This window comes from Vulpes vulpes, chromosome 16 (genome assembly GCF_048418805.1).
Source record: "Vulpes vulpes isolate BD-2025 chromosome 16, VulVul3, whole genome shotgun sequence".
Taxonomy (NCBI): Eukaryota; Metazoa; Chordata; class Mammalia; order Carnivora; family Canidae; genus Vulpes; species Vulpes vulpes.
In genome coordinates this window covers 127204-146149 of record NC_132795.1, presented here as the reverse complement: position 1 = coordinate 146149, position 18946 = coordinate 127204, and the positions used below count along the sequence as shown (strand labels likewise).

Below are 18946 nucleotides of genomic sequence, written 5' to 3'. Positions count from 1 at the left end.
GGTCCTGGTGGGGAGGAAAAAGTTGAAGGAGTTTGATTCCTCGGAGCTTCATCTTTCAACTACTGTCCGGACACCAAATATGTAGCATGCTGCACCCTCGCACACTCTGCACACACACACTCACGGCGAGCTTGGCTTGTGGTTCGGAGACCTGCATCTCTGCTGAAACTTCCACGTGACAGGTGGCAGCCACATGGTAAGGAATTCGTGCAGAATATAGAAAACATACCTTATCCGTTGGTGTGAGGCCTTCTGCTTTAACTCACGGGATGGGCTTTATTTCACCCTAATGTGATTATTAAGACGTAGGCCCGGGCTGCACTTTCTACACGTAAGACACAGATGGGAAAGTCTCAGCGGATTGGGTCTGCTTGTTATTTTCTGGATGCCAAGGAGGAAAGAGATGAGGAAGAGTGAAAGGACCGATCGCGTCAGGTGCTATCGTGAGTATAAGTAGGACCCACAGGAAGGAAAAGAGTCACTAGCTGAGGGAACAGGACCTCATGGTTGGTGCAGGCCACGGAGCCCTGGGAGGCCAGCCCGCAGGTGCACGCCAGGGAAGGTCTCGCCTCTGCTGCTCTGACTTGCTCCTTCTGTGATGGAAGCTTGGCATTTTCCCAGTTTATAGGAGATCATTCATTTGCTTCCATTTGGGTCCATCACATGCCATCAACTGGATTGAATCCACAAATACCTCTTTTGTGCCTAACATCTGTGAAACATCAGAGGGAACAGAATGTGAAATAGATTCAGGAGCCCCAGACTCGCAGGCAGACCGATAAGCAATAATCAGGTGCAAAACTTCCCCAGCAGTACTTGCTAGTTCAAATCTGACCCCTTCTTGTCATCAATATTACGTCGTCACAAAATGTTGTGTGACTTGTAACATAGTCAAAGTTCTTTTCTGAATGTTGGTGGCACGAGCTGAGATCTTAGATGTCACCCGTGAGGACGCAGGAGCCGACGCGCGTCTTCCTGCAGCCTGGGATTTAGTGGTCTCTGTCAGTCCACTTCCAGAAGACGTGCCTCCCAGCAAGTGGTACTAAAAAAAAGGACGAATTCCTGTGGCCTGTGGGGCTGCCCGGGGAGCAGGTGCTGCGCGCTGTTCGGGGTTACCCAGGGAGCCCACACCAGCGTTTCTTGGCTTGGGAGGACAGAGCCTCCTGAGCAGAGACGCGGGGCGTCGTGCTGCTGTTGGAACCCACCCTGTTGTTTCCAGCGCGCATCTCCAACGTAAAAAGCAAGACTGTCCACCCTCAGCATAATTTTGGGATCACGTGGTGAATGTTTTGGGGGATCCGTGCTGAGAACGGCGTCCCATTTCTCCAGCGTGCAGGCCAAGGCCATGTTCTGGGATACGAAGTTCAGCAGACCCTGCAAACACGCTGATCCCCCCTCATCTTGCTCCCTGACCCCTGCTCTCTACAGACGGGCCAGGAGTGCACGGAGGAGCTCAGGACACGAGCCTGCGGCTGAGACCCTTGGGGCCTGTCACACTCTTCACGGGCAGCTCTCAGCCCAGCCCAAGCCCTGGATGGGGCTCCCAGCGCCTCCCCAGAGAGGGGAAGCCCCGGCGTCGGTGTAGACTGGGAGGTCCCGTGGGACCCCAGCACGTGGCAGGCAGGACACCCCTCCTGGAAATGGTCTGTGAGGCCGTCCATCCCCCCTATGGACCCTGGCATCCAGGGGCCGCCGCACGTCGCTCTGTGGTCTCTGTGCACCGTGAACGTGGGCACAGCCCGCAGGGAGACTGTCACCTTCCACGAAGAGGTGCACGGTACGGGGAGATGGCTGCGGGCCAGGGCCTGGCAGGCTGTGGGACAGCTTGGGGTTCTCGCTCGATTAGCTGCCCAGTGTGGGCAGCATGTCTGGGGGCTGCTGTGGAGCCCCAGCCCCGTCCAAGGACGCCCGCCCTCCGGGCCTCGAGCGCCAGCGGGGCTCAGTGGTGCTCCCCACTCACCTGCTAATGCTCCTCTCCTCCTCTGAGGGTGAACGTGGTCCTGTTTCTAGCCTCACATTCACTAGCAGGCTGGTGTGGCATTTAGAGACTTAGGTGCTGCTCTTTTGTTTTGTTCTTCATAAATGCGCTGACCTGGTCCTAATGGAATATTAAACCTACTGGAATATTAAATGTAGAATACTAAATGCTGCATTTAGGCAGAAACATGGGGTGAGTTTTATGCACATTGTGGTGCTGTTCAAACATCGTGAAGAAGCTATGCTGGGAGTCTGTCTTCAGCCCGTCACGTCTGTCCCCTTTGAACATGATGTGGATTCTGCTAACTGACTGGTTTGACGTGCAGCCCCTGCCCTTGGCAGAGCACAGGCGCCGGGACGCAGGGACAGAACACAGGTTTCCTGTAGCGTCCGGGGCACCTTGCATGGCCCAGGTGATGTGCACACGTCAGGAATGCACCTGTTCCTGAGCTGGCCCTGCCTGGGGTCCCCCTGCAGGGTGTTGGTGAGCTCACCTGGACTTGGCATCAGTGCCTTCCCGCTCCAGAGGTCGGGCTCAGATTATTTTCCTTAATGGTGGGTGACCCAGGGGGTGGAACACCGCATTGGGAGCTGGCCGGGCCATCCGGGATGTCGTGAGCAGTTTCCCAAGCGCTGGGTGCTCCCCAATGACTCCTGCCAGCCCGTCTCTGCGCTGCCTTCGCCTGGAGCCCGTTGTGGACGCGCTGTCCTGCGCGGGACCGAGGGCTGCACGGAGCCAGAGCGCTGGCACCAAGGGCCCTTGGAGCAGACGCATCGGTGCCTGGGATAGAAGAGCTTACAGCCTCGTGTTTGCACTGTGCGGGCCCCTCCCGCGGGGGTGTGCGTCTGACGGGCGCAGAGGCCCCCAGCCTGGTGCTGCTGCGGGGCACAGCCCAGCCGGAGCCAGCGGCGCCCACCTCCTCCCCGCTCGGCTCCCTGAGCGCCGCCAGCCCACAGCACTGCCGCATACGGATTCCAGCCGGCTCTGAGTCCCCCCAGCCGCCCCTGGCCCGGGCTCTGGATTTGTGGGCACAGACGACGTCCGCCATCTGACCATCCGCCATCAATGAGACACGCACAGCAGGCGCTTGTCGACGCTCGGCCAGTGTTCCAGGAGGGATCACCTTGAGGTCAGGACTGTGTCACTCCTGCCCGGGGGTGGGGACCCTCCAGCGGCCGGGTCGAAGGGTGTGGGGGAAGCAGGCACTGTCCCAGGGCGTGTGCACTTGACTGAGCATCAGTAAGTGGAGGTAAGTCAGGAGTCAGGCATAAGATTTTGCAAGCAGCATTCGCCTTATTGACTGACTTTTTCATGGAGGATCATTTTCTTTTCTGTGAACAAAAGGACAGTGGCCACTCGAGATTTATTACCTTACACAGGTCGTCACCCGCACATTCCTTCTTTGCCACGTGTGAAAATTTATGCGAAAGCCCATGATTTCACCAACAAACAAAACACCATCTGAGAGTTTCTCACCCTCCCCACATTTTAATAGTAAAAATGCAATTCTGGTGCAACTTGAATACAGATTCCATTCACAATTAAATGTCCCAGACGAAGCTAAATACGCACACGTTTTCTATGAAAAAATCCAAGTTCTTATTATGTAATGTGAGTTCTAGATATTTAAAATGAAAACAGGAAGTGTCTTGAACAGTGGAACAGCTGTCATCACTTTATTTTACCACCTACAAGATGCTAAACGCTGGTCAGGCTATAACTTCTTGCCAATTAGCACATTTGAAATAGACGTCTTTGCTGCCAGCCTGCCAGCGCTGCCCCAGAACTCGGATGGCCCACCTCATTTTTGGAAACTTCAGGGAAAGCGCCATGTGCGTGGCTGTGGGATATGGCTTCTGTGTCCTGTTTGATTTACACGACGTTTTGAGACTAACATTAATTAAAGTGTCAAACTGGCTTTCATCTTTTACGTTGAATCTGTCACCTCCAAAGTTTGGTTTCCCCAACATCCAGCCTCTCGTTTAGACGTCCAAGGACTTGATTACTGTAATTCTTTCTATGCTGTTATCTTTGACGCTCTAATTAACAGAGGGCAGTGAGTCTAAGTGTGGCTCTTACATTCGAATAGAATGGTGATGCCTGCCTTGCTTTTTGAAACCTACCTCATCTTGATTAGGCATTTGTGTTCCGTACAATGGAATGCTAATCCTCAAATTTCCCTTCTAGCTTGCAAGGATGGGATTCAGAGAGGGTGTCCAGAGCTCCACGTGTGGATGGGCCAGTAGGCAGGTGTTTACAGTGTCCCTGTCTTCATGTTTGAGATGACTCCCCCTCACGCAACAGCGTCGACTGGCCAACACTTGGCTTCATCTCATTCAAGTTAGCAGATCTCAAATAAAGTACGTTCCTCCACATTCTCCCTCCGTCAGTTTGTAGACCTCAAGGCAGGTCCTAAGGATGAGTTTCCTTTGCTTTATGTCACCTGTTGAGCAGGTGGGTGCCTATGTACTCACGTGACTTTGAGGTGAGAGTGTTGTAGCCCAGGGCTGCCGTGCAGCCAATGCTCTGTAGCTGTGCTGTGGGCACAGGGCCCAGGGTGTGCGGGACTGTCTGGCACTTGAAGCAACGCTGCTCTTACACAGGAGCTGATGTTTAATTGGTGTTTAGATATTGAGACATTTTAGAAGTCAGGTCCTTTAAATGTGGCTAGTGGCACTGCTGTTGGCCGTGGCCGCCTTTCTCATGTGGTCAAGGAGGCCGGGCTGTGCCTGGTGTCAGCACCGTGGCTGCCATTCTTTCCGGGCTGACGGCCCTTTAGACCCAGGCTCTGGGCAGTTCCTTCAGAAAGGGTTTCTGAATGAGGCTGACTCAAGCTCAAATACACCTGGGAAAGTACTGGTTTTTACACACCTCTTCCCAGCATCGTTGATTCATCTCTGGGCAGGAAGAACTAATCCACCTGAGACAATTTCCTTTAGGCTTCACTACTTTGATTTAATGCAGTTTTTACAGAAATCTTTCAAAACTGTATTCCGTGCATGGCTCCTTCCATCTTAAATGGTGTAATTAACCTTTTGTTGATGCACAGCAGCATATGTCGTCACCCATGTATTCAAGAAGGAAGGCACTTTGCAGAGCCACCTCTCCCTCGACCCCAGGGTTCTCGGGATGACCCTCACCAACTTCCCTGATCTCCATGACATAAACAAAGCCCAAGCTTACTTGATAATTAGATTAGACACAGGTGTATATTAATCCCTCTCCCTATAATCAGGAAGCCACTCGAACAGCCACCAAGGATTTTCATCACATTTTACACACAGTAAAAGAAATCCATGATGGGCTTTTAAAACCAAAAAGATGCTCATGCCAGACCTCAGTCTTTATAAAAATAGAGTAATCAGGTCTTCAGATACCTTAAGATATGAAGTTAATGATCATTTCATTTTTACTTCAAAATTCTTATTTGATCAGCTATATTTAAATAGACCTCATGATTGTTCAGAAAGCTTTCTCTGTTGGCAGAGAATCAAGTAACATTATGTTGCTAAATTAAATTTTAGCAATTGTGTTTAAGGTTTGCCTGATATGCATATAGAGAATGATAGATAACAATGCCTGTAATTAATAATTATTAGCTCTGGTGAGTATATTCTAATTATGTGTTCACATACACAGAATTAAGACAATTATTGTCCTCAAACTATCCAGCTGAATAATTGAATGTTTTTCTTGAATGTGTAAAATGATTTCTTTAATTGTTTATTTTAATCCTCGACAGCCAATTAACATGATCAAATGCTCACTTTAAATTCTTTCTTTACTGTAGTTCCAAGCTTCTAACTGTAATGAGCCATTTAGAGACACACAATTCTACCCCCACAAGATTGTAGGACCAACAAATATCTGTCCAAGAGCACTGATGAACGAATGAGAACACTGACATCAGTTTTTCAAAAATCCTGTTTCACTATTATTTTATTTATCTAAAACATTTTATGTACTGCAGTTTTGATTTACTGAAGGCTAACAGCTGACACTTAATTCTTAAATCATAAAATTCAGGGCAGCCCCAGTGGCTCAGCGGTTTAGCACCGCCTTCGGCCCAGGGCCTGATCCTGGGGACCTGGGATCGAGTCCCATCGGGCTCCCTGCATGGAGCCTGCTTCTCCCTCTGCCTGTGTCTCTGCCTCTCTCTCTGTGTCTCTCATAAGTAAATGAATAAAATCTTTTAAAAAAATCATAAAATTCAAAAGCATTCCATTAAATAGGAACACAAGTGCAATGTATTGTTATGCTAAAACGTCCCATTCACAATCCCATGGGGGTGGGTTCGAACCTGTCCTATGGATATGGGGCCACTGGAGAGACAGTGGGCACATTCAAGGTGTGTATTAAATGCTTATCTTATACCTTAAAATACAAATCCCATTTTGACTCCCATACTAACATGTGAGAATCAGCCTGGTGTCTGGGTGTCCGGAAACTTTTGCATGTATTTCTACCTGCCTAATTGACTTATATGGTATTTATTATTCTCTAAACAGTAAGTATCATTTATTTCTATTAAATCTATGTGTTGGATTTATCATGGGGCTATTACAAAAGAATCACATGGACAAGTGTTAAGTACTTTCAGGGGCTTAAAAATGTCCCTCCAATTCAGGTACCTCCCTCTGTGGGGATGTGGGCTGCTCAGATCCCAAGGGTGGGAAATCCTCAAATGTTCAACCAGAACTCCCTCTGGGCCCTTAGCAAGCCTTCCAGCTGTCACACGGGAACCTACCTAATGCTCTGGATGGCAATGCAGTGGGCACTCTCCCCAGTGGATGCTTCCCCCCATGGATGGCCCTCACAGTGGGCGCTCCCCTCCCAGTGGACACCCCCCCACCATGGGCGCTCCCGTCAAGCAGGGCTGGGAGCACGGCAGACGCCCCGGTGACACTGGCTGATCACACAAAGGCCCCAGGAGCAGCGAGGCTGCAAGGATCCCAGGTCTTCCGTGGTCTGTGGGACTGAGGACACTGCCTACCTGCTTCTACTTCCTAGGATCTAGGATTTCAGGAAGATCGGCTGCAATGATCCATATCCAAAATAATACAGTGTTTGGACTTAGCAAGTATTCATCAAATGTTAGCTATTTCCAAGAAAACTTTGTATAAATAGACGTCTCTATCACATTTGTTCAAGGACGTATTTCCCTTCCCGTGCAAGCAGGAAGAGCGCACTTCGGGTGCGAGCTGCTGTGCTGGGTCTCTGAGCCGGCAGCGGCACCTGCTGTCCCTGCGTGGGACCGCAAATCCCGTGCTCCCAGGGTGGCAGCGTCCTCTCCTTCTCTCCAACGGCTGGTCAGTGCTGAGAGGGGCGGGCGTTAAACATCACTATTATTCCACTAAAACAGAGAAGAAACGTTTTCCATGCAAAATTTCACTACTTAGGATGCAAATGTTGGGAGCTCTGCTGGAAGGGAGAGATGTGCTTCCACAGCATTGGAAGGTAGAGACGGGGGCGCTCTGAAATTCCCTGGGTCCCCGCTGAATGTCCTGCAAACCAAGGAAATATCTCACTAGATGATTAAGCAAATACCAGAAGGCCTTTTTCCCAAAAACAGTTTCACTGTTTCCCATCAGTTAAGGAACGAAGAGAGAAATACAATTATTTTCCTGTCACTCAGCCTCAGTCCCCTCAGCTAGCAGCCCCTTCACATGATTTGCGTCCTGGAGTAGGAGTACGATCTAAAATGTCTCCTGCTGCCAGATGTATTTCATGTGTTATTTTTTTTTTATTTTTTAGAGAACTTGGAACTGATCATATTAAGAGGAAATTCTTGCAGAAACAATAAATGATTCTCTCACCTTTGCATCGGGCAAGGACGCCATGTGCTGCTGCGAAGTGTGAGGAATAGAATCAGATCAAGGCGTGAGAAATAAGACTGAGCTGAGTACAGGGTCAGGAGCAGAGGGAAAGGATCACCGTAGCCAACAACGGGAGAGGTGCCCGTGTCCCAGGGTGGCCACCTAGGCCTGGCTGACCTTAAGAGTGCGTCTAAACACATTTGAACCTAGTTTCTCATCTGGGAACGGCAAATACAAATGCCATCCGTCTACTTGGCAAGGTTGTCTGCAGCTTAGTTAAGAAATAGAGTCTAAGGAGCCCTGCGCGGGGCCATGCAGACCCCGTGCCGCCCAGGCCAGCAGTCTGCACAGCTGGGTCATGGGAGGGAGGGGGCCGAGTCCACGGTGGGCGTCAGCGTCTGTTACCTCGGTGCGCGGAGGATGGCGCAGGATGCTTCTCCGTGGCCGGCTCCGTAGCGGCCACCCCTGCCGGGCACCTGCGTCTGCCTGCCCCTTTCTGGGTTTGTCTCTCATCCCCACAACAACAAAGAGACATCCCCAGCACGTCCCTTGAACAGATGAGCAGACCAAGGCCGAGGGAATTTCACTTGTCCAAGATCCCAGTTTAGGTGGGAAGAAGGAGGAGTTAGCTCAGCGCTAGCAGAACCAGAACGGAGATGCATCCAATTCCCTTTCCTAGAAATTTCAGCCGCAGTGGGTTTAAGATATCCAACCACGAGCATCACTGTGCTGGAAGGTGCCCTGTAATAATACGTCAACATGTTAAACTACTAAAAGGCATTGAAGCAAGTGCATGAACACTAAAGCACATTTTTTTCCCACTTGGTGAAGAAAGAGCAGTGTTTCCCTCAGAAAGTAAATAGTTTGAAGAAAACTCTATGACACTTGAAAAGAAACAAGATGGTATCTCTAGAAACTATTACAATCAGTCACTTTGTCACCTGAACGAGAACCCCCAGGCCACCAGAGGAGAGTCACAGCAAACCTTAGAGCATCTTTTTTTTTTAAGATTTTTTTTATTTATTAATGAGAGACACACAGAGAGAGAGAGAGAGGCAGAGACACAGGCAGAGGGAGAAGCAGGCTCCATGCAGGGAGCCCAAGGTGGGACTCGATCCTGGGTCCCCAGGTTCTCACCCTGGGCTGAAGGCGGCGCTAAACCACTGCGCCACTGGGGCTGCCCTAGAGCATCTTTTAATGAGCCGAGTTTTCTCGATAATTCCTGACCTCCCGATTCCACGCCCCCATCCCCCTGGGCGCTGCGTCCAGCATCCAGCAGGGTGAGTCCACGCAGAGTAGGTGCGCGCTCGGCCCGGCCCGGCTGCCTCCTCTCCCTCACGGCGCTGGGCCCTTCCGGAAGGCCTGCCCTCAGGCCGGGCCACTCTGTTCCCGGGCTTCGGCGAGGCTCTGAGGCACACGATGCTCCCTCTGCCTTTCTGTTCAATTTGATCGTGAGCACACTGGGTGGAGCCAGTAGTCTCGGGCTCAAGATAAATGTTTACTGGAACCGATGAGTTAGTATGAAGGCAACACGGATGGGGAGGCCGGTGAGCCGGGCACCACGCGGCAGAAACGCAAGGGCTCTGCAGCCTCTTCAGCAGCAGCTTTTGGGGTGACCCACGGCAGGCATAGCAGCACCTCCGGCTGACTCCGCATCGTTGTGCAATCTCCTCAGTGGTTTGACAGGGGAAGTTCATGGTTCTATTATAGGCAGTTGATTTCCTTAAGCAGCAGGAAACGCAGCTCTCTGGTCGCACTTCCTACAGTGTTTGCTCGGTAGGGGAACAGAGCACCCCGACGGACACCTCCGCATTCGGGCTCTGCTGACAAGCTCTGACCGTGGATTCCACCGAGGCTGGTCAGGAGCCTCTGTGCCGCCGGAGCCCAGCTCCACAGTTTGCTGCTCTGGACAAACCAGGCCGATGGCATCAAAGCACACTTCCGCTTTAGTGGCTGCGGAGCCGTCGGCTGGCACGCTTACCCAGCCTGGAGACCGCATCCAGTCCCTCGCCGCTCGGGAAAATGTCCCTCTGCCTCACCCTTTCCAGCTTGAGTGAAGTCGGTTGTCCTTCATGTGCTGAGAATTGCCCAGTTGTAATCAGTTTCTCGAGAAAGTTCGCTGTTCATCAAAACGTTCACTGCATTTTTACAAAGAAATCAATCCAAGAACTCATATCATCGCCCCACAGCAAATGTAAGGCGAGATGTGATACTAGGCCCCTGTGATCATGGAGATAAATTATAACGCTCTGTAATTTTGTTTTTATTTATAAGATACCCATTCTGGAGGTTTACTTGTAGTTAATAATGCATTTGGGAGATTTATCATTTTGTAGGGAGTGAAGGGAAGTGTGTGAGGACAACTGTGAAGTGGTGACCTGAGTCTGGGAGCGGCCGTGCCCTGGGGTCCTGGGCAAACCTGCTTGCTCTGCCTGCCGTCTGGGTGCCACAGTCCTGTGACCGTGCACACCGTCGTGCACTGGCGACGTGGGCACAGCGGGAAGACGCAGCCAGATGGATAGTTTCAGCTCCTCTTCACGTGGCAAACATCAGTGTAGCCTTGTTAAGCGAAGTAGCTTCTCCATCTACATTCCTGTACTTCTCTGCTGCCCTCCATCATCACCCTTGCTGCCGCCAAGACAGGACATTCCTCCAGAAGCACTTGATTCCCCCGGGAGAGCCCCGCAGAGCTACCCGTGCGGTGGGAGTGCCACGTGGCGCGGCGTGGGAGTGCCTACCTCCCTCTGGCTCCGTAGAGTCCGGGGACGGGTTGCCAGAGATAAAGACTCTCCTTACAGTAAATGAACGACGCCGAACAGGTCAGCATCACAGCCACCACCACCCAGCTGCTGTGTGGCCGGTCGTAGGAGATACTCCATCGCTTTGACCCATGCAGTTCTCTTACTCGTGTGTTTATGTCTCACTTAACCCCCTGACACAGCAACATTATGGAGTAGTATTAAGAAAAGCTTAGTGAGAAGCAAATTTTTACGTGGACCACCACTGGCAAGGAGACATGAATGCACTCTGGATGGTGACCCTCATCCAGATAAGGAAGAAGAGGGAAGAGCCAAAGCTGATAACCACGCAGACGTCATTACGGGATGATCTCACAGAGGAGCACATGAGTCCCCCAGGAGGATGAAACACTTTGCCTCGCCTGCATTTCCAGCCTCAGCACAGTGACATTGTGAGCTGGCTAGTCCTTCACGGTTGGGGCTGCCCTGTGCCCTGGACACTACTTGGCGGCTGCTCTGGCCTCCTCCTACTAGAGGCCGGTAGCACCCTCCTCCCTGAGTGGTGACACCACCCAGAATGACCTCCAGACCTTATGAGGGCCCCCGAGAGAGAGAGGAGGTGAGATCCCCCCGCCCAGCACCACTGGCTGACACACGGGAGTTATCGAATGTGAGGATCCGAGCGCCCCCAAATCAGAACCCCCAGGGCAGGGCTCCTTGCTCGCTGTGCACCTATGGTCCATGCGGAACGCTGCCGGGGAGCTGTCGCTGAGCACACGGGTGATGGATGGAACGGAGAACGGGGCCAGATCCCACCTCCTGCATGCTCCTGCTGCACCTAGTTCCGCGCCAACCAACGGAGAGCACAGCGGGTCGGCCTGGCCCCTCCAGCCCTGCCTGGCTCCGTTACCGCTGGAGTCAGATCTGAGCCGTGGGTCCACCAAGGCATCACTTAGAAACTGACTTAGGCCAGTGGGGGCAGCTGATGGAAGTGCTGGTCTAGCTGCTCCTGACTCCGTTTCCTCTGGAGCAGGGTCCTGCCCTGAATGCCAGTGTGCCGACTCGTGTCTGATTTTGCTGCTCCTTGGGCGGGAGGAGTCACGCCCGCTCTCCTCCTCCCTCACGTCTGCCAGGGTGGACCAACATCAGCTTCCTCCTCTGGCCTCTGCGGTCTGTGCGACGCGCCACCCTCATCCCCAGTGCACCAGGTTCAGGCCAGATTTCTCTCCTGAAGCTCCTGACATCCGGGTACCCTCATTTCTCCTCCCGAGTCAGTCGGGGAGTAGGAACAGCCCAAGCGCCATGTTGACTCTGGGTCAGCAGGATGTTTCCAACGCCTGGAAAAGTTCTAGAGATCCTGCATCTCTCACAGCTTAGCTCTTTCCAGATGTTCAAAATGATTTCCAACCAAAACCCACGTTACCCTGGGGTCTTATTCATGTCAGAACCCAGCAGTGTTTCCCCTTCGTGCACCTGAACAGCAGGTGTAAGCTTAAATTAAGCCTACAGGTGGCATGTTATTTTACTTCATGTTATTATTTGAGAAGCACAGACATATTTGTAGATATTTTTCCATGACCACAAATAAGCTTTCTGAAGAATGTGGATTTTCTGTGGTTTGCATTTTACCTCTGTTGCAGCGGTTCACCTACTCTGAACTTGCAGAGCCCCTGGTGACGGAGGTGAAGCCCCGCAATTCCTGGAACTTTGGCCATGTCCTAAAGCTGTGGGGTTTTTCCATAAGCTCACCCAGTGATATGTGCCAAGTACTGCCCTGGGCATTGAGGGAACACAGGTCTCCCCAGAATGAAAAAGGTCAGAGTCTGGCAAATACCACTCCCCCAAAGAAATGCTTCCATGGATGTAGGCATGAGGCCAGGATGTGGGAGGGGACATTTCCTGGGCCTGAGAGTCAGAAGGGATATAAGGAAGACCTCCCATATCAGACACAAAATGGAAATAAAGGGAAGGAGTCCAGGGCATGAGAGAGACAGGCCCCCCACGTGGGGGCCTGCAGTGATGTCTGTGGGGGCATCCGTATGGCAGTTGTGTGTGAGTGGTCCAGAGGAGTGACGGGCTCGAGAGGATGGGGACAAACGAGGCCAGCAACAGCCTAGAAGAGGAACCACCAGGCACTCAGGACTCAAGATTGCATGAGTGGAGCAGGGGGGAGCAGACCAGACACCATTCATAGACGTCATCAACTGAGCTTGGACTGGACCGGTTTGGGGTCTGGGAGGATGGTTGTCCTATCTGGAAGTGAAGCCCAAGGGATCCAGGGGAGGGGGGTGGGGACAGGCCAGGTGAGGGAGACGGGGTTGGTCCAGGTGAGGGAGACGGGGTTGGTCCAGGTGAAGGGGTGGCGATGGTTCAGGTGAGAGAGGAGAGAGGTGGGGATGGTCCAGGTGAGGGAGATGGGGATGGTACAAAGGATGGAGGTGGGGATGATACCTGTACCCCGAGGTCTGCCCCTGACCACCTGTTGCAGAAGCTTCTCCTTTAAAGAGATGACTAGAAAGTGGGGGGATGACCAGCCAAGTCAGGCAAGCACCTGGGGAAGCAGGTTCAGCTGAGACCTCTGTCCCTACCTGAACGTAGAGCAGATGTCAGTCATACGGGACAGTAACTGTGGGGTGGCAGGGCTCTGAACACAAAGGCAAAGTGGGAGCCCCTGCTGTAGGGCCAGGCCGGAGCCAGTGGGGGTGGGGGCTTCCTGGACACAGCAGACTTCTGTGGGTTTCTCTGGCAGCAGCCCCACAGCGGCCCATGGTGCATGCAGTGGACACCCCACCTGATGCGCACAGAGTCCCATAAAGACCCTCCTGCGGATCCCTACAGATCTAGGGGACTTGACAGGGTCCATGAAGGTGGGCTTAAGAGGCAGGTGCTTAGTAGGGAAGGAGGTAAAGTCCAGTGGAGCAAGGGGTCTGATGGCTTTTGAAGTCTAGTGAGAAGGAAGGTGGGAGCCAAGAGCGGGAGAAGGGGCAGGTGAGTGCAAGAGAGAGCAGGTGGCAGGAGTGAGTGTCTCAGCAGCAATGAGAAGCAAGCACCGAGCAAGGCAAGGTGCACAGGGTGAGCGAATCACGGGGCGATTCGCTGAAATCCGCGGAGACAAAGTCTTCTTAAGCCAACCTGATTAGTGCACTAATCACTAATCACTTTGCGCTTTAACAGCAAAGGCAGGATGGCTCAGGAGTGAGGGTGTTCCAGCCACCCCGGCAAAGGCAGAGACTCGGGCAGAGGTGCTGGGGGTTGGAAGACGGTGCACAGGACACAAGATGAGGGGGAGGCCCTGGGGAATGAAGGGTGCCCGGCGCGGCGGGTTGGCCAGTGAGCGCCACTGCTGCGGGCGCGAGCAGCCTCTGCCCAGGAGGCCCGCACACGTATTTAAAATGTTTGTAAGTGTCTGAGCTTGGGAACTGTACACACCTCTGACTCTCCTAGAAAAATGCCTTGAATATGGTCCATGTGCACCAACTTCCCTTGAGAGGTTGAGGTCAACGTTAGGGGGAAAAATCTTTAAAGTAAAAAAGGTGACATCATCTGTTCCTGTCATGCATACAGAGTTCAAAGCCTACGCTTCCGATAACTGCCCTCACCCCTCTGTTTTCCACCTTCTGGAATCTCTTTTGATGCATTAAAAAAAAAAAAAAGTGTCCATGGCATAACTTTCCAGGTGAAACTTCTTTGCTTTCAAACTCAGGTCATCCTGACACACGACAACCTCATTTGATCACTTGCCGATTTTTATTTGGAATGACATGAGGTTTCATTTACTAGGAAAACCCATTCACACAGATGACACAGTAACTGGGGGAGATTGCAGGACGTGGGAAAGCGCACTGACAGCCTCACGAGCAGAGGACCGGAGATGACGCGTTCCCACGTGCAGCGGCCCACGCTGATTCTGCAGCTTCTGAAACCCACCGGGGAGGCTCGCTCCTCCCGTCCTCCCAGACGATGCGAGCCGTCCCGGGAGATGTGCACAAATACGTGCAGCCGTGCACACAGCAGCCCTTGCACACCTGCGGACTGCATGGGTGCCTTTGCACTGGGTCGTGTGGTGGAGTCCGTTTCAGAAGCACTTGTGTGAGTTCTTCCGTTCCAGATAAAGAGAAATCATTAGCTGTAACGGAAAACACGTTTCTGTCAAACCGGAGTCGTTCATCCTCGCTGGAAAAATAACACCCTGAGACCGGCAATTATGTCTCACGGATTTGGGGGCGTGGCTTTTAAAGAGACATTTAATAGGACCTCAAGTCCAGGTGCGTTGGTTTTCCCCTGGTGGGTTGCCTGCGGCCGGGAGCGAGTGCAGGGCGGGAGGCGGCAGGGCACTGGCCCGGGGCGCAAGGTGAGGGAGGGCTGCGTGGTGCGGGCTGGGAGACCCAGTGTCCCTTCTCGACCGCCGTCTATACCTCAGACCCCGTAAGCGTCCTTGGAGGGAGCACCTTCTACGCTTTTCCGTTAGAAAAATACCTACTCATCATAAGCACGTCTGGAACACACAGATAACGGCCACCCTGTTGTCCCTCGATGATGACCTGGCGAACAGTTTTCTATGCGTCTGACCTTTTCTTCATACACAGGTTTTCTGTATAAACACATCCCACGGTCACCCGGATGTAGCTTAGGTTGTCCCGCACTTTTCCGCGGCGCTGCTCCCCTGCGGGAAGTGGTGTCCTGGCTCCTGTGCCTCTGCTGGGCCACAGGCCGCTCCGACCGCTCACTGCTGCTGCCTGTGAGGGGGAGGAGGCCTCAGCAATCCCCCTGCTGCCCGCGGGTCGGTGTAGACACCATCTGAGCACAGACCCCCCGCAGTGTGCCTCACCTCCTAGGCCTCTGGTTCTGACAAGGCTCGCAGGGCAGTGGGAGGGAAGGGCGGGCCAGGTCCCCGGGGGTGGGGGGGAGGATGCTCCTGCTGACCGGCGGTGACTTTCTTACAGCTGTCTCCTATGCCAACTACAAGAAAACGCCGCCGCCCGTGCCCCCGCGCACCACCTCCAAACCCCTGATCTCAGTGACCGCTCAGAGCAGCACCGAGTCCACACAGGACGCCTACCAGGACAGCCGCGCCCAGCGGGCATCCCCGTGGCCTCAGGACAGCCGCGGCCTCTACAACTCCACGGACAGCCTGGACAGCAACAAGGCCATGAGCCTCGCCCTGGAGACGGCCGCGGCCCAGCGTCTCGCCTCCGACGGCCAGAGCACCTCGGCGCGGACCAGCGACAAGGCCATCCTGGCTTCCAAGGCCGAGGATTTCCTCAAGAGCCGGCGCTCCTCCATCGGGATCCAGGTAGCCTCTCTGCCCCGCGCCGCCCGCTGCGCGGCTCCACTGGTAGCACAGACAAGACCCCGTGGGCCGCGGCCCTGGGCCCTGAGCCCCAGGCCCCCGAGGTGCAGGGGTGGGGCTCCACTGCCTTGTCAGCCTGCAGGTCCGCAGCCAGGGGATCCCAGGGATCTCAGGTCCCTCTCACTCACCCCTGCCCCTGCCACCCATGGCCGCACCCCTGGGGCACGTTCTAGGGGTCACCTGCTGCTTACACAGTGTGGAGACAGCCTGTTTTGACCCTTTGGAGAGATGGGATTTTTTTCTAAAACCTAGTTTTTGGAAACCCTCTCAGCATGGCACCCAACAGCTGAGTGGGGGAAAGGGCATTGGGAATGCAGCAGTAAAAGTTAAAAAGGCCTCTTTGGTGCAAAACTGAGGCATGCTCACAGCTGGCCCGGGGTGGCCGGAAGGCACTTCGCCGGCCACAGAGTGCTCTGGGTGTTCAGTGGTGGAGGCAGGGCCGGGCCCGTGGCTTCAGACCAGCGAGGGCTGACCACCGCCCCCCCGCCCCCGCCCCAGACTGCTCTCCGAGGTGCCTGGGCGGGGGTCAGCTCCTCCCCACACCCGGCACAGCCGACCCCAGGGCCCAGGAGCTGGGAGGCCCTGCAGAGGACACAGGGGCCTGGCCTGCATCCCAGCCCCAGGACCGCACGTGGGCGCCTCACGGTAGCTTGCCTTGGAGACGCTCCCAGAGAGATCCTCCTGGCACAGGGAGGCAGCGTCCTCCGGCATCCTGTGTGAGCTGGCCCTCCTGCTTCCCGTCACCCCTCCACTCAGCCTGTGTCCGGCCACGAGCTCTAAAATCACAAGGCTTCGTGGCCAGGGAGGCGGGTGAGCGGAGCTCTGCCCGAGAGCCTCGCGCTTGGCCCTGGCGTGAGGGGCTTGACGGCTGGGGCACCCTGGGGACCCGGGAGCGCAGGCGGGGGTGACTGCCCGCTTGCCTAGGTCCTCCGAACCAGGTCTCCACACTGTGGCTTCGTTGTTTTGTTTAGGATTCTGAATTCCCAGAGCATCAGCCATACCCAAGGTCAGATGTAAGTACCACCATATACTCCAAAGCCAAGTACGCATGAATTTTTATTTTATCTCCCTTTTTTGGATTATTCATACAACTGCTCTGTCCCTCTCTCTGTCCTGATTCTATATGCCAGGCACTGTGCTAGGTGCTCCCACAGTACTGCAGGGAACCCTCGCATCCCCGGGATGCGTAATCAGCCCTGTTTCGACGAGGACGAGGACAAGGCTCAGAATAGGCAAGCCACTTGCTGCAGCCCCCAGACTTGCAGGGGACCCTTAGAACTGGTCCCCGTACGTGGGACGCCGGGGCTCCCAGAGGCTCATTCTGGCTCCAGGGTCACGTCTCCAGAGAAGACGTGCGAGATATGCAAGTTAATTCCCGGTGCTCACGCACCCTCTGGCCTTCTCACCTGCCACCTGCCACCTTCACAGGCTTCCTCCTGGCTGCCCACGCCAGCCAGGGCTGAGGCCGGGAGTGTCCGCTTCCAGTGTATCTGAAGAGCGGGCCCGTAGCACTAGGTCATCTGGCTGGTAGGGGGTGCCACCCCTCCTGCCTCCACTTCACCCTCCAAAGCCCCCACGGCCCTTTCTGCTTCTAGCAGCCACGCTTTTCCCCTGCAAGGATGTCCTTCCCCCCCTGCCCGCCGCTCCCTGCAGTTCACACCTCGACCCCCCCAGAAGCCGTTCCTGGCGCTGCTCCCCAACCATGTGTCCCTGAAGACCCGGCTGCCCGTTCACCTCTTCACAACCCAGCGCCTAGCAGAGTGCCTGGCACATAGGGAGTGCTCGGTACATGTCGGATAAGTGGGTGCACGGGAGACAATGGCTGAGTGGTCGTGAAAACCCATGTGCGTGCACGTGTGTGAAGGGTCCAGCTGTCTTTTGTGGCAGTGAGGAAAATGCACCATCTCACGTGAGCTTGTAACGTTGTCAGAGACACTCAGGATTAGGATGAACACAAGTCAAAGAAGTGAAATATGGTGGAGTTTAGGGGGCCAAGCCAAAGGAACAGAGCGAGGGGGCCAGTGCAGCCGCAGGAGCGACACCCCCCCCCCCCGCCGGGCCCCTCAAGGGCACTGTGGTACGGCTGGCCCCAGCCCTGGCTCACCAGCACGTGCTCCTTCTAGCCTCATCGTAACCCTATAGGGGCCAGTGGTTATCCAAGTTCTCGATGGAGGAACTGAGGCTCAGGGTTAGTGACTTGCCTACAAGGTCACAGCCATGTGTCACCACCAGAACAGAAGCAGGGGGGAGGGAGGAAGGGTCAGCGCGGCGCCCACCCCAGGACCCGGCGGCGAGAAGCAACACGCCCCCAGTCTGTGTGTCCTGTCGCTTATAGGGACGGGCGGCTCGCATCCTACACACTCAGCCCCTCACTGGGGGGGGCGACCCTGCCCGGCCTGCTCTCCCAAGCCGCCACCACCAGGAACACGGGAGCCCACGCGGTGTGCAGGCAGCAGAGGGGCGAGGCGGCGTGTCCGGCCCGTTTCTGTGGGTCTGGGGGTGCAGCTGCAGGACCTCGTCACGGGCAGCCGCATTGCTTGTCCTTGTTCGTGGGGACACCAGCCTCTTTCTGCTCCTCTTCCGTGCGCACCTGTGGCCCGTGTTCCCCGCACGGTCTCTGCTGTCCTGTGTGTGTCTGTGTGTGTCAGGTCCCTTGGAAATGTCTCCCGATCCCAGACACGGCAGTTTGGCGTGGCACGCAGGCATTGCTCACGCCTCCTGCCTCTGCTGCCCGCCTTTGCAGTGGGAGCCTTCGCCGCTCTCAAGTCGCCGGGTTGTGGGCATGACCGCAGCGCCCGACGCGGCCCCTCCCCTCCCGGCTCACGTGTCGGGCTGAGCCGGCGTGGGTTTGCCTCCTGGCGCGGATCCCGCTCCTCCGGCAGAGCTCTCGGCATGGGTGAGCCTCCATCACCTGCTCCCGAAGGGCCGGTGCCCTGCAGCATCGCTGTCTCCACAGCGCGGCCGGCACATCACGTCCCACTCTTGGACTTCCAACGGGTCCCCGAGGGAGACCTGGCCCACGGGCAGCTGAGCATGAATCTGCCCCGCTGCCGGCGAGCTCTGG

The 18946-nt window shown here is 54.8% G+C and overlaps 1 protein-coding gene across 5 annotated transcripts in view; it reads left to right on the top strand.

Annotated features, from left to right (window-relative positions):
* The window catches only part of DLGAP2 (DLG associated protein 2), a 687758-nt gene that overhangs the window by 643724 nt on the left and 25088 nt on the right, over window positions 1-18946 (top strand). For all 5 annotated transcript variants that reach the window (XM_072742322.1, XM_072742318.1, XM_072742319.1 and 2 more), the window contains 2 exons: window positions 15476-15825; window positions 16854-16895. In XM_072742322.1, the coding sequence (XP_072598423.1) occupies window positions 15476-15825; window positions 16854-16895 (392 nt within the window). The remainder of the gene's footprint in view (window positions 1-15475; window positions 15826-16853; window positions 16896-18946) is intronic.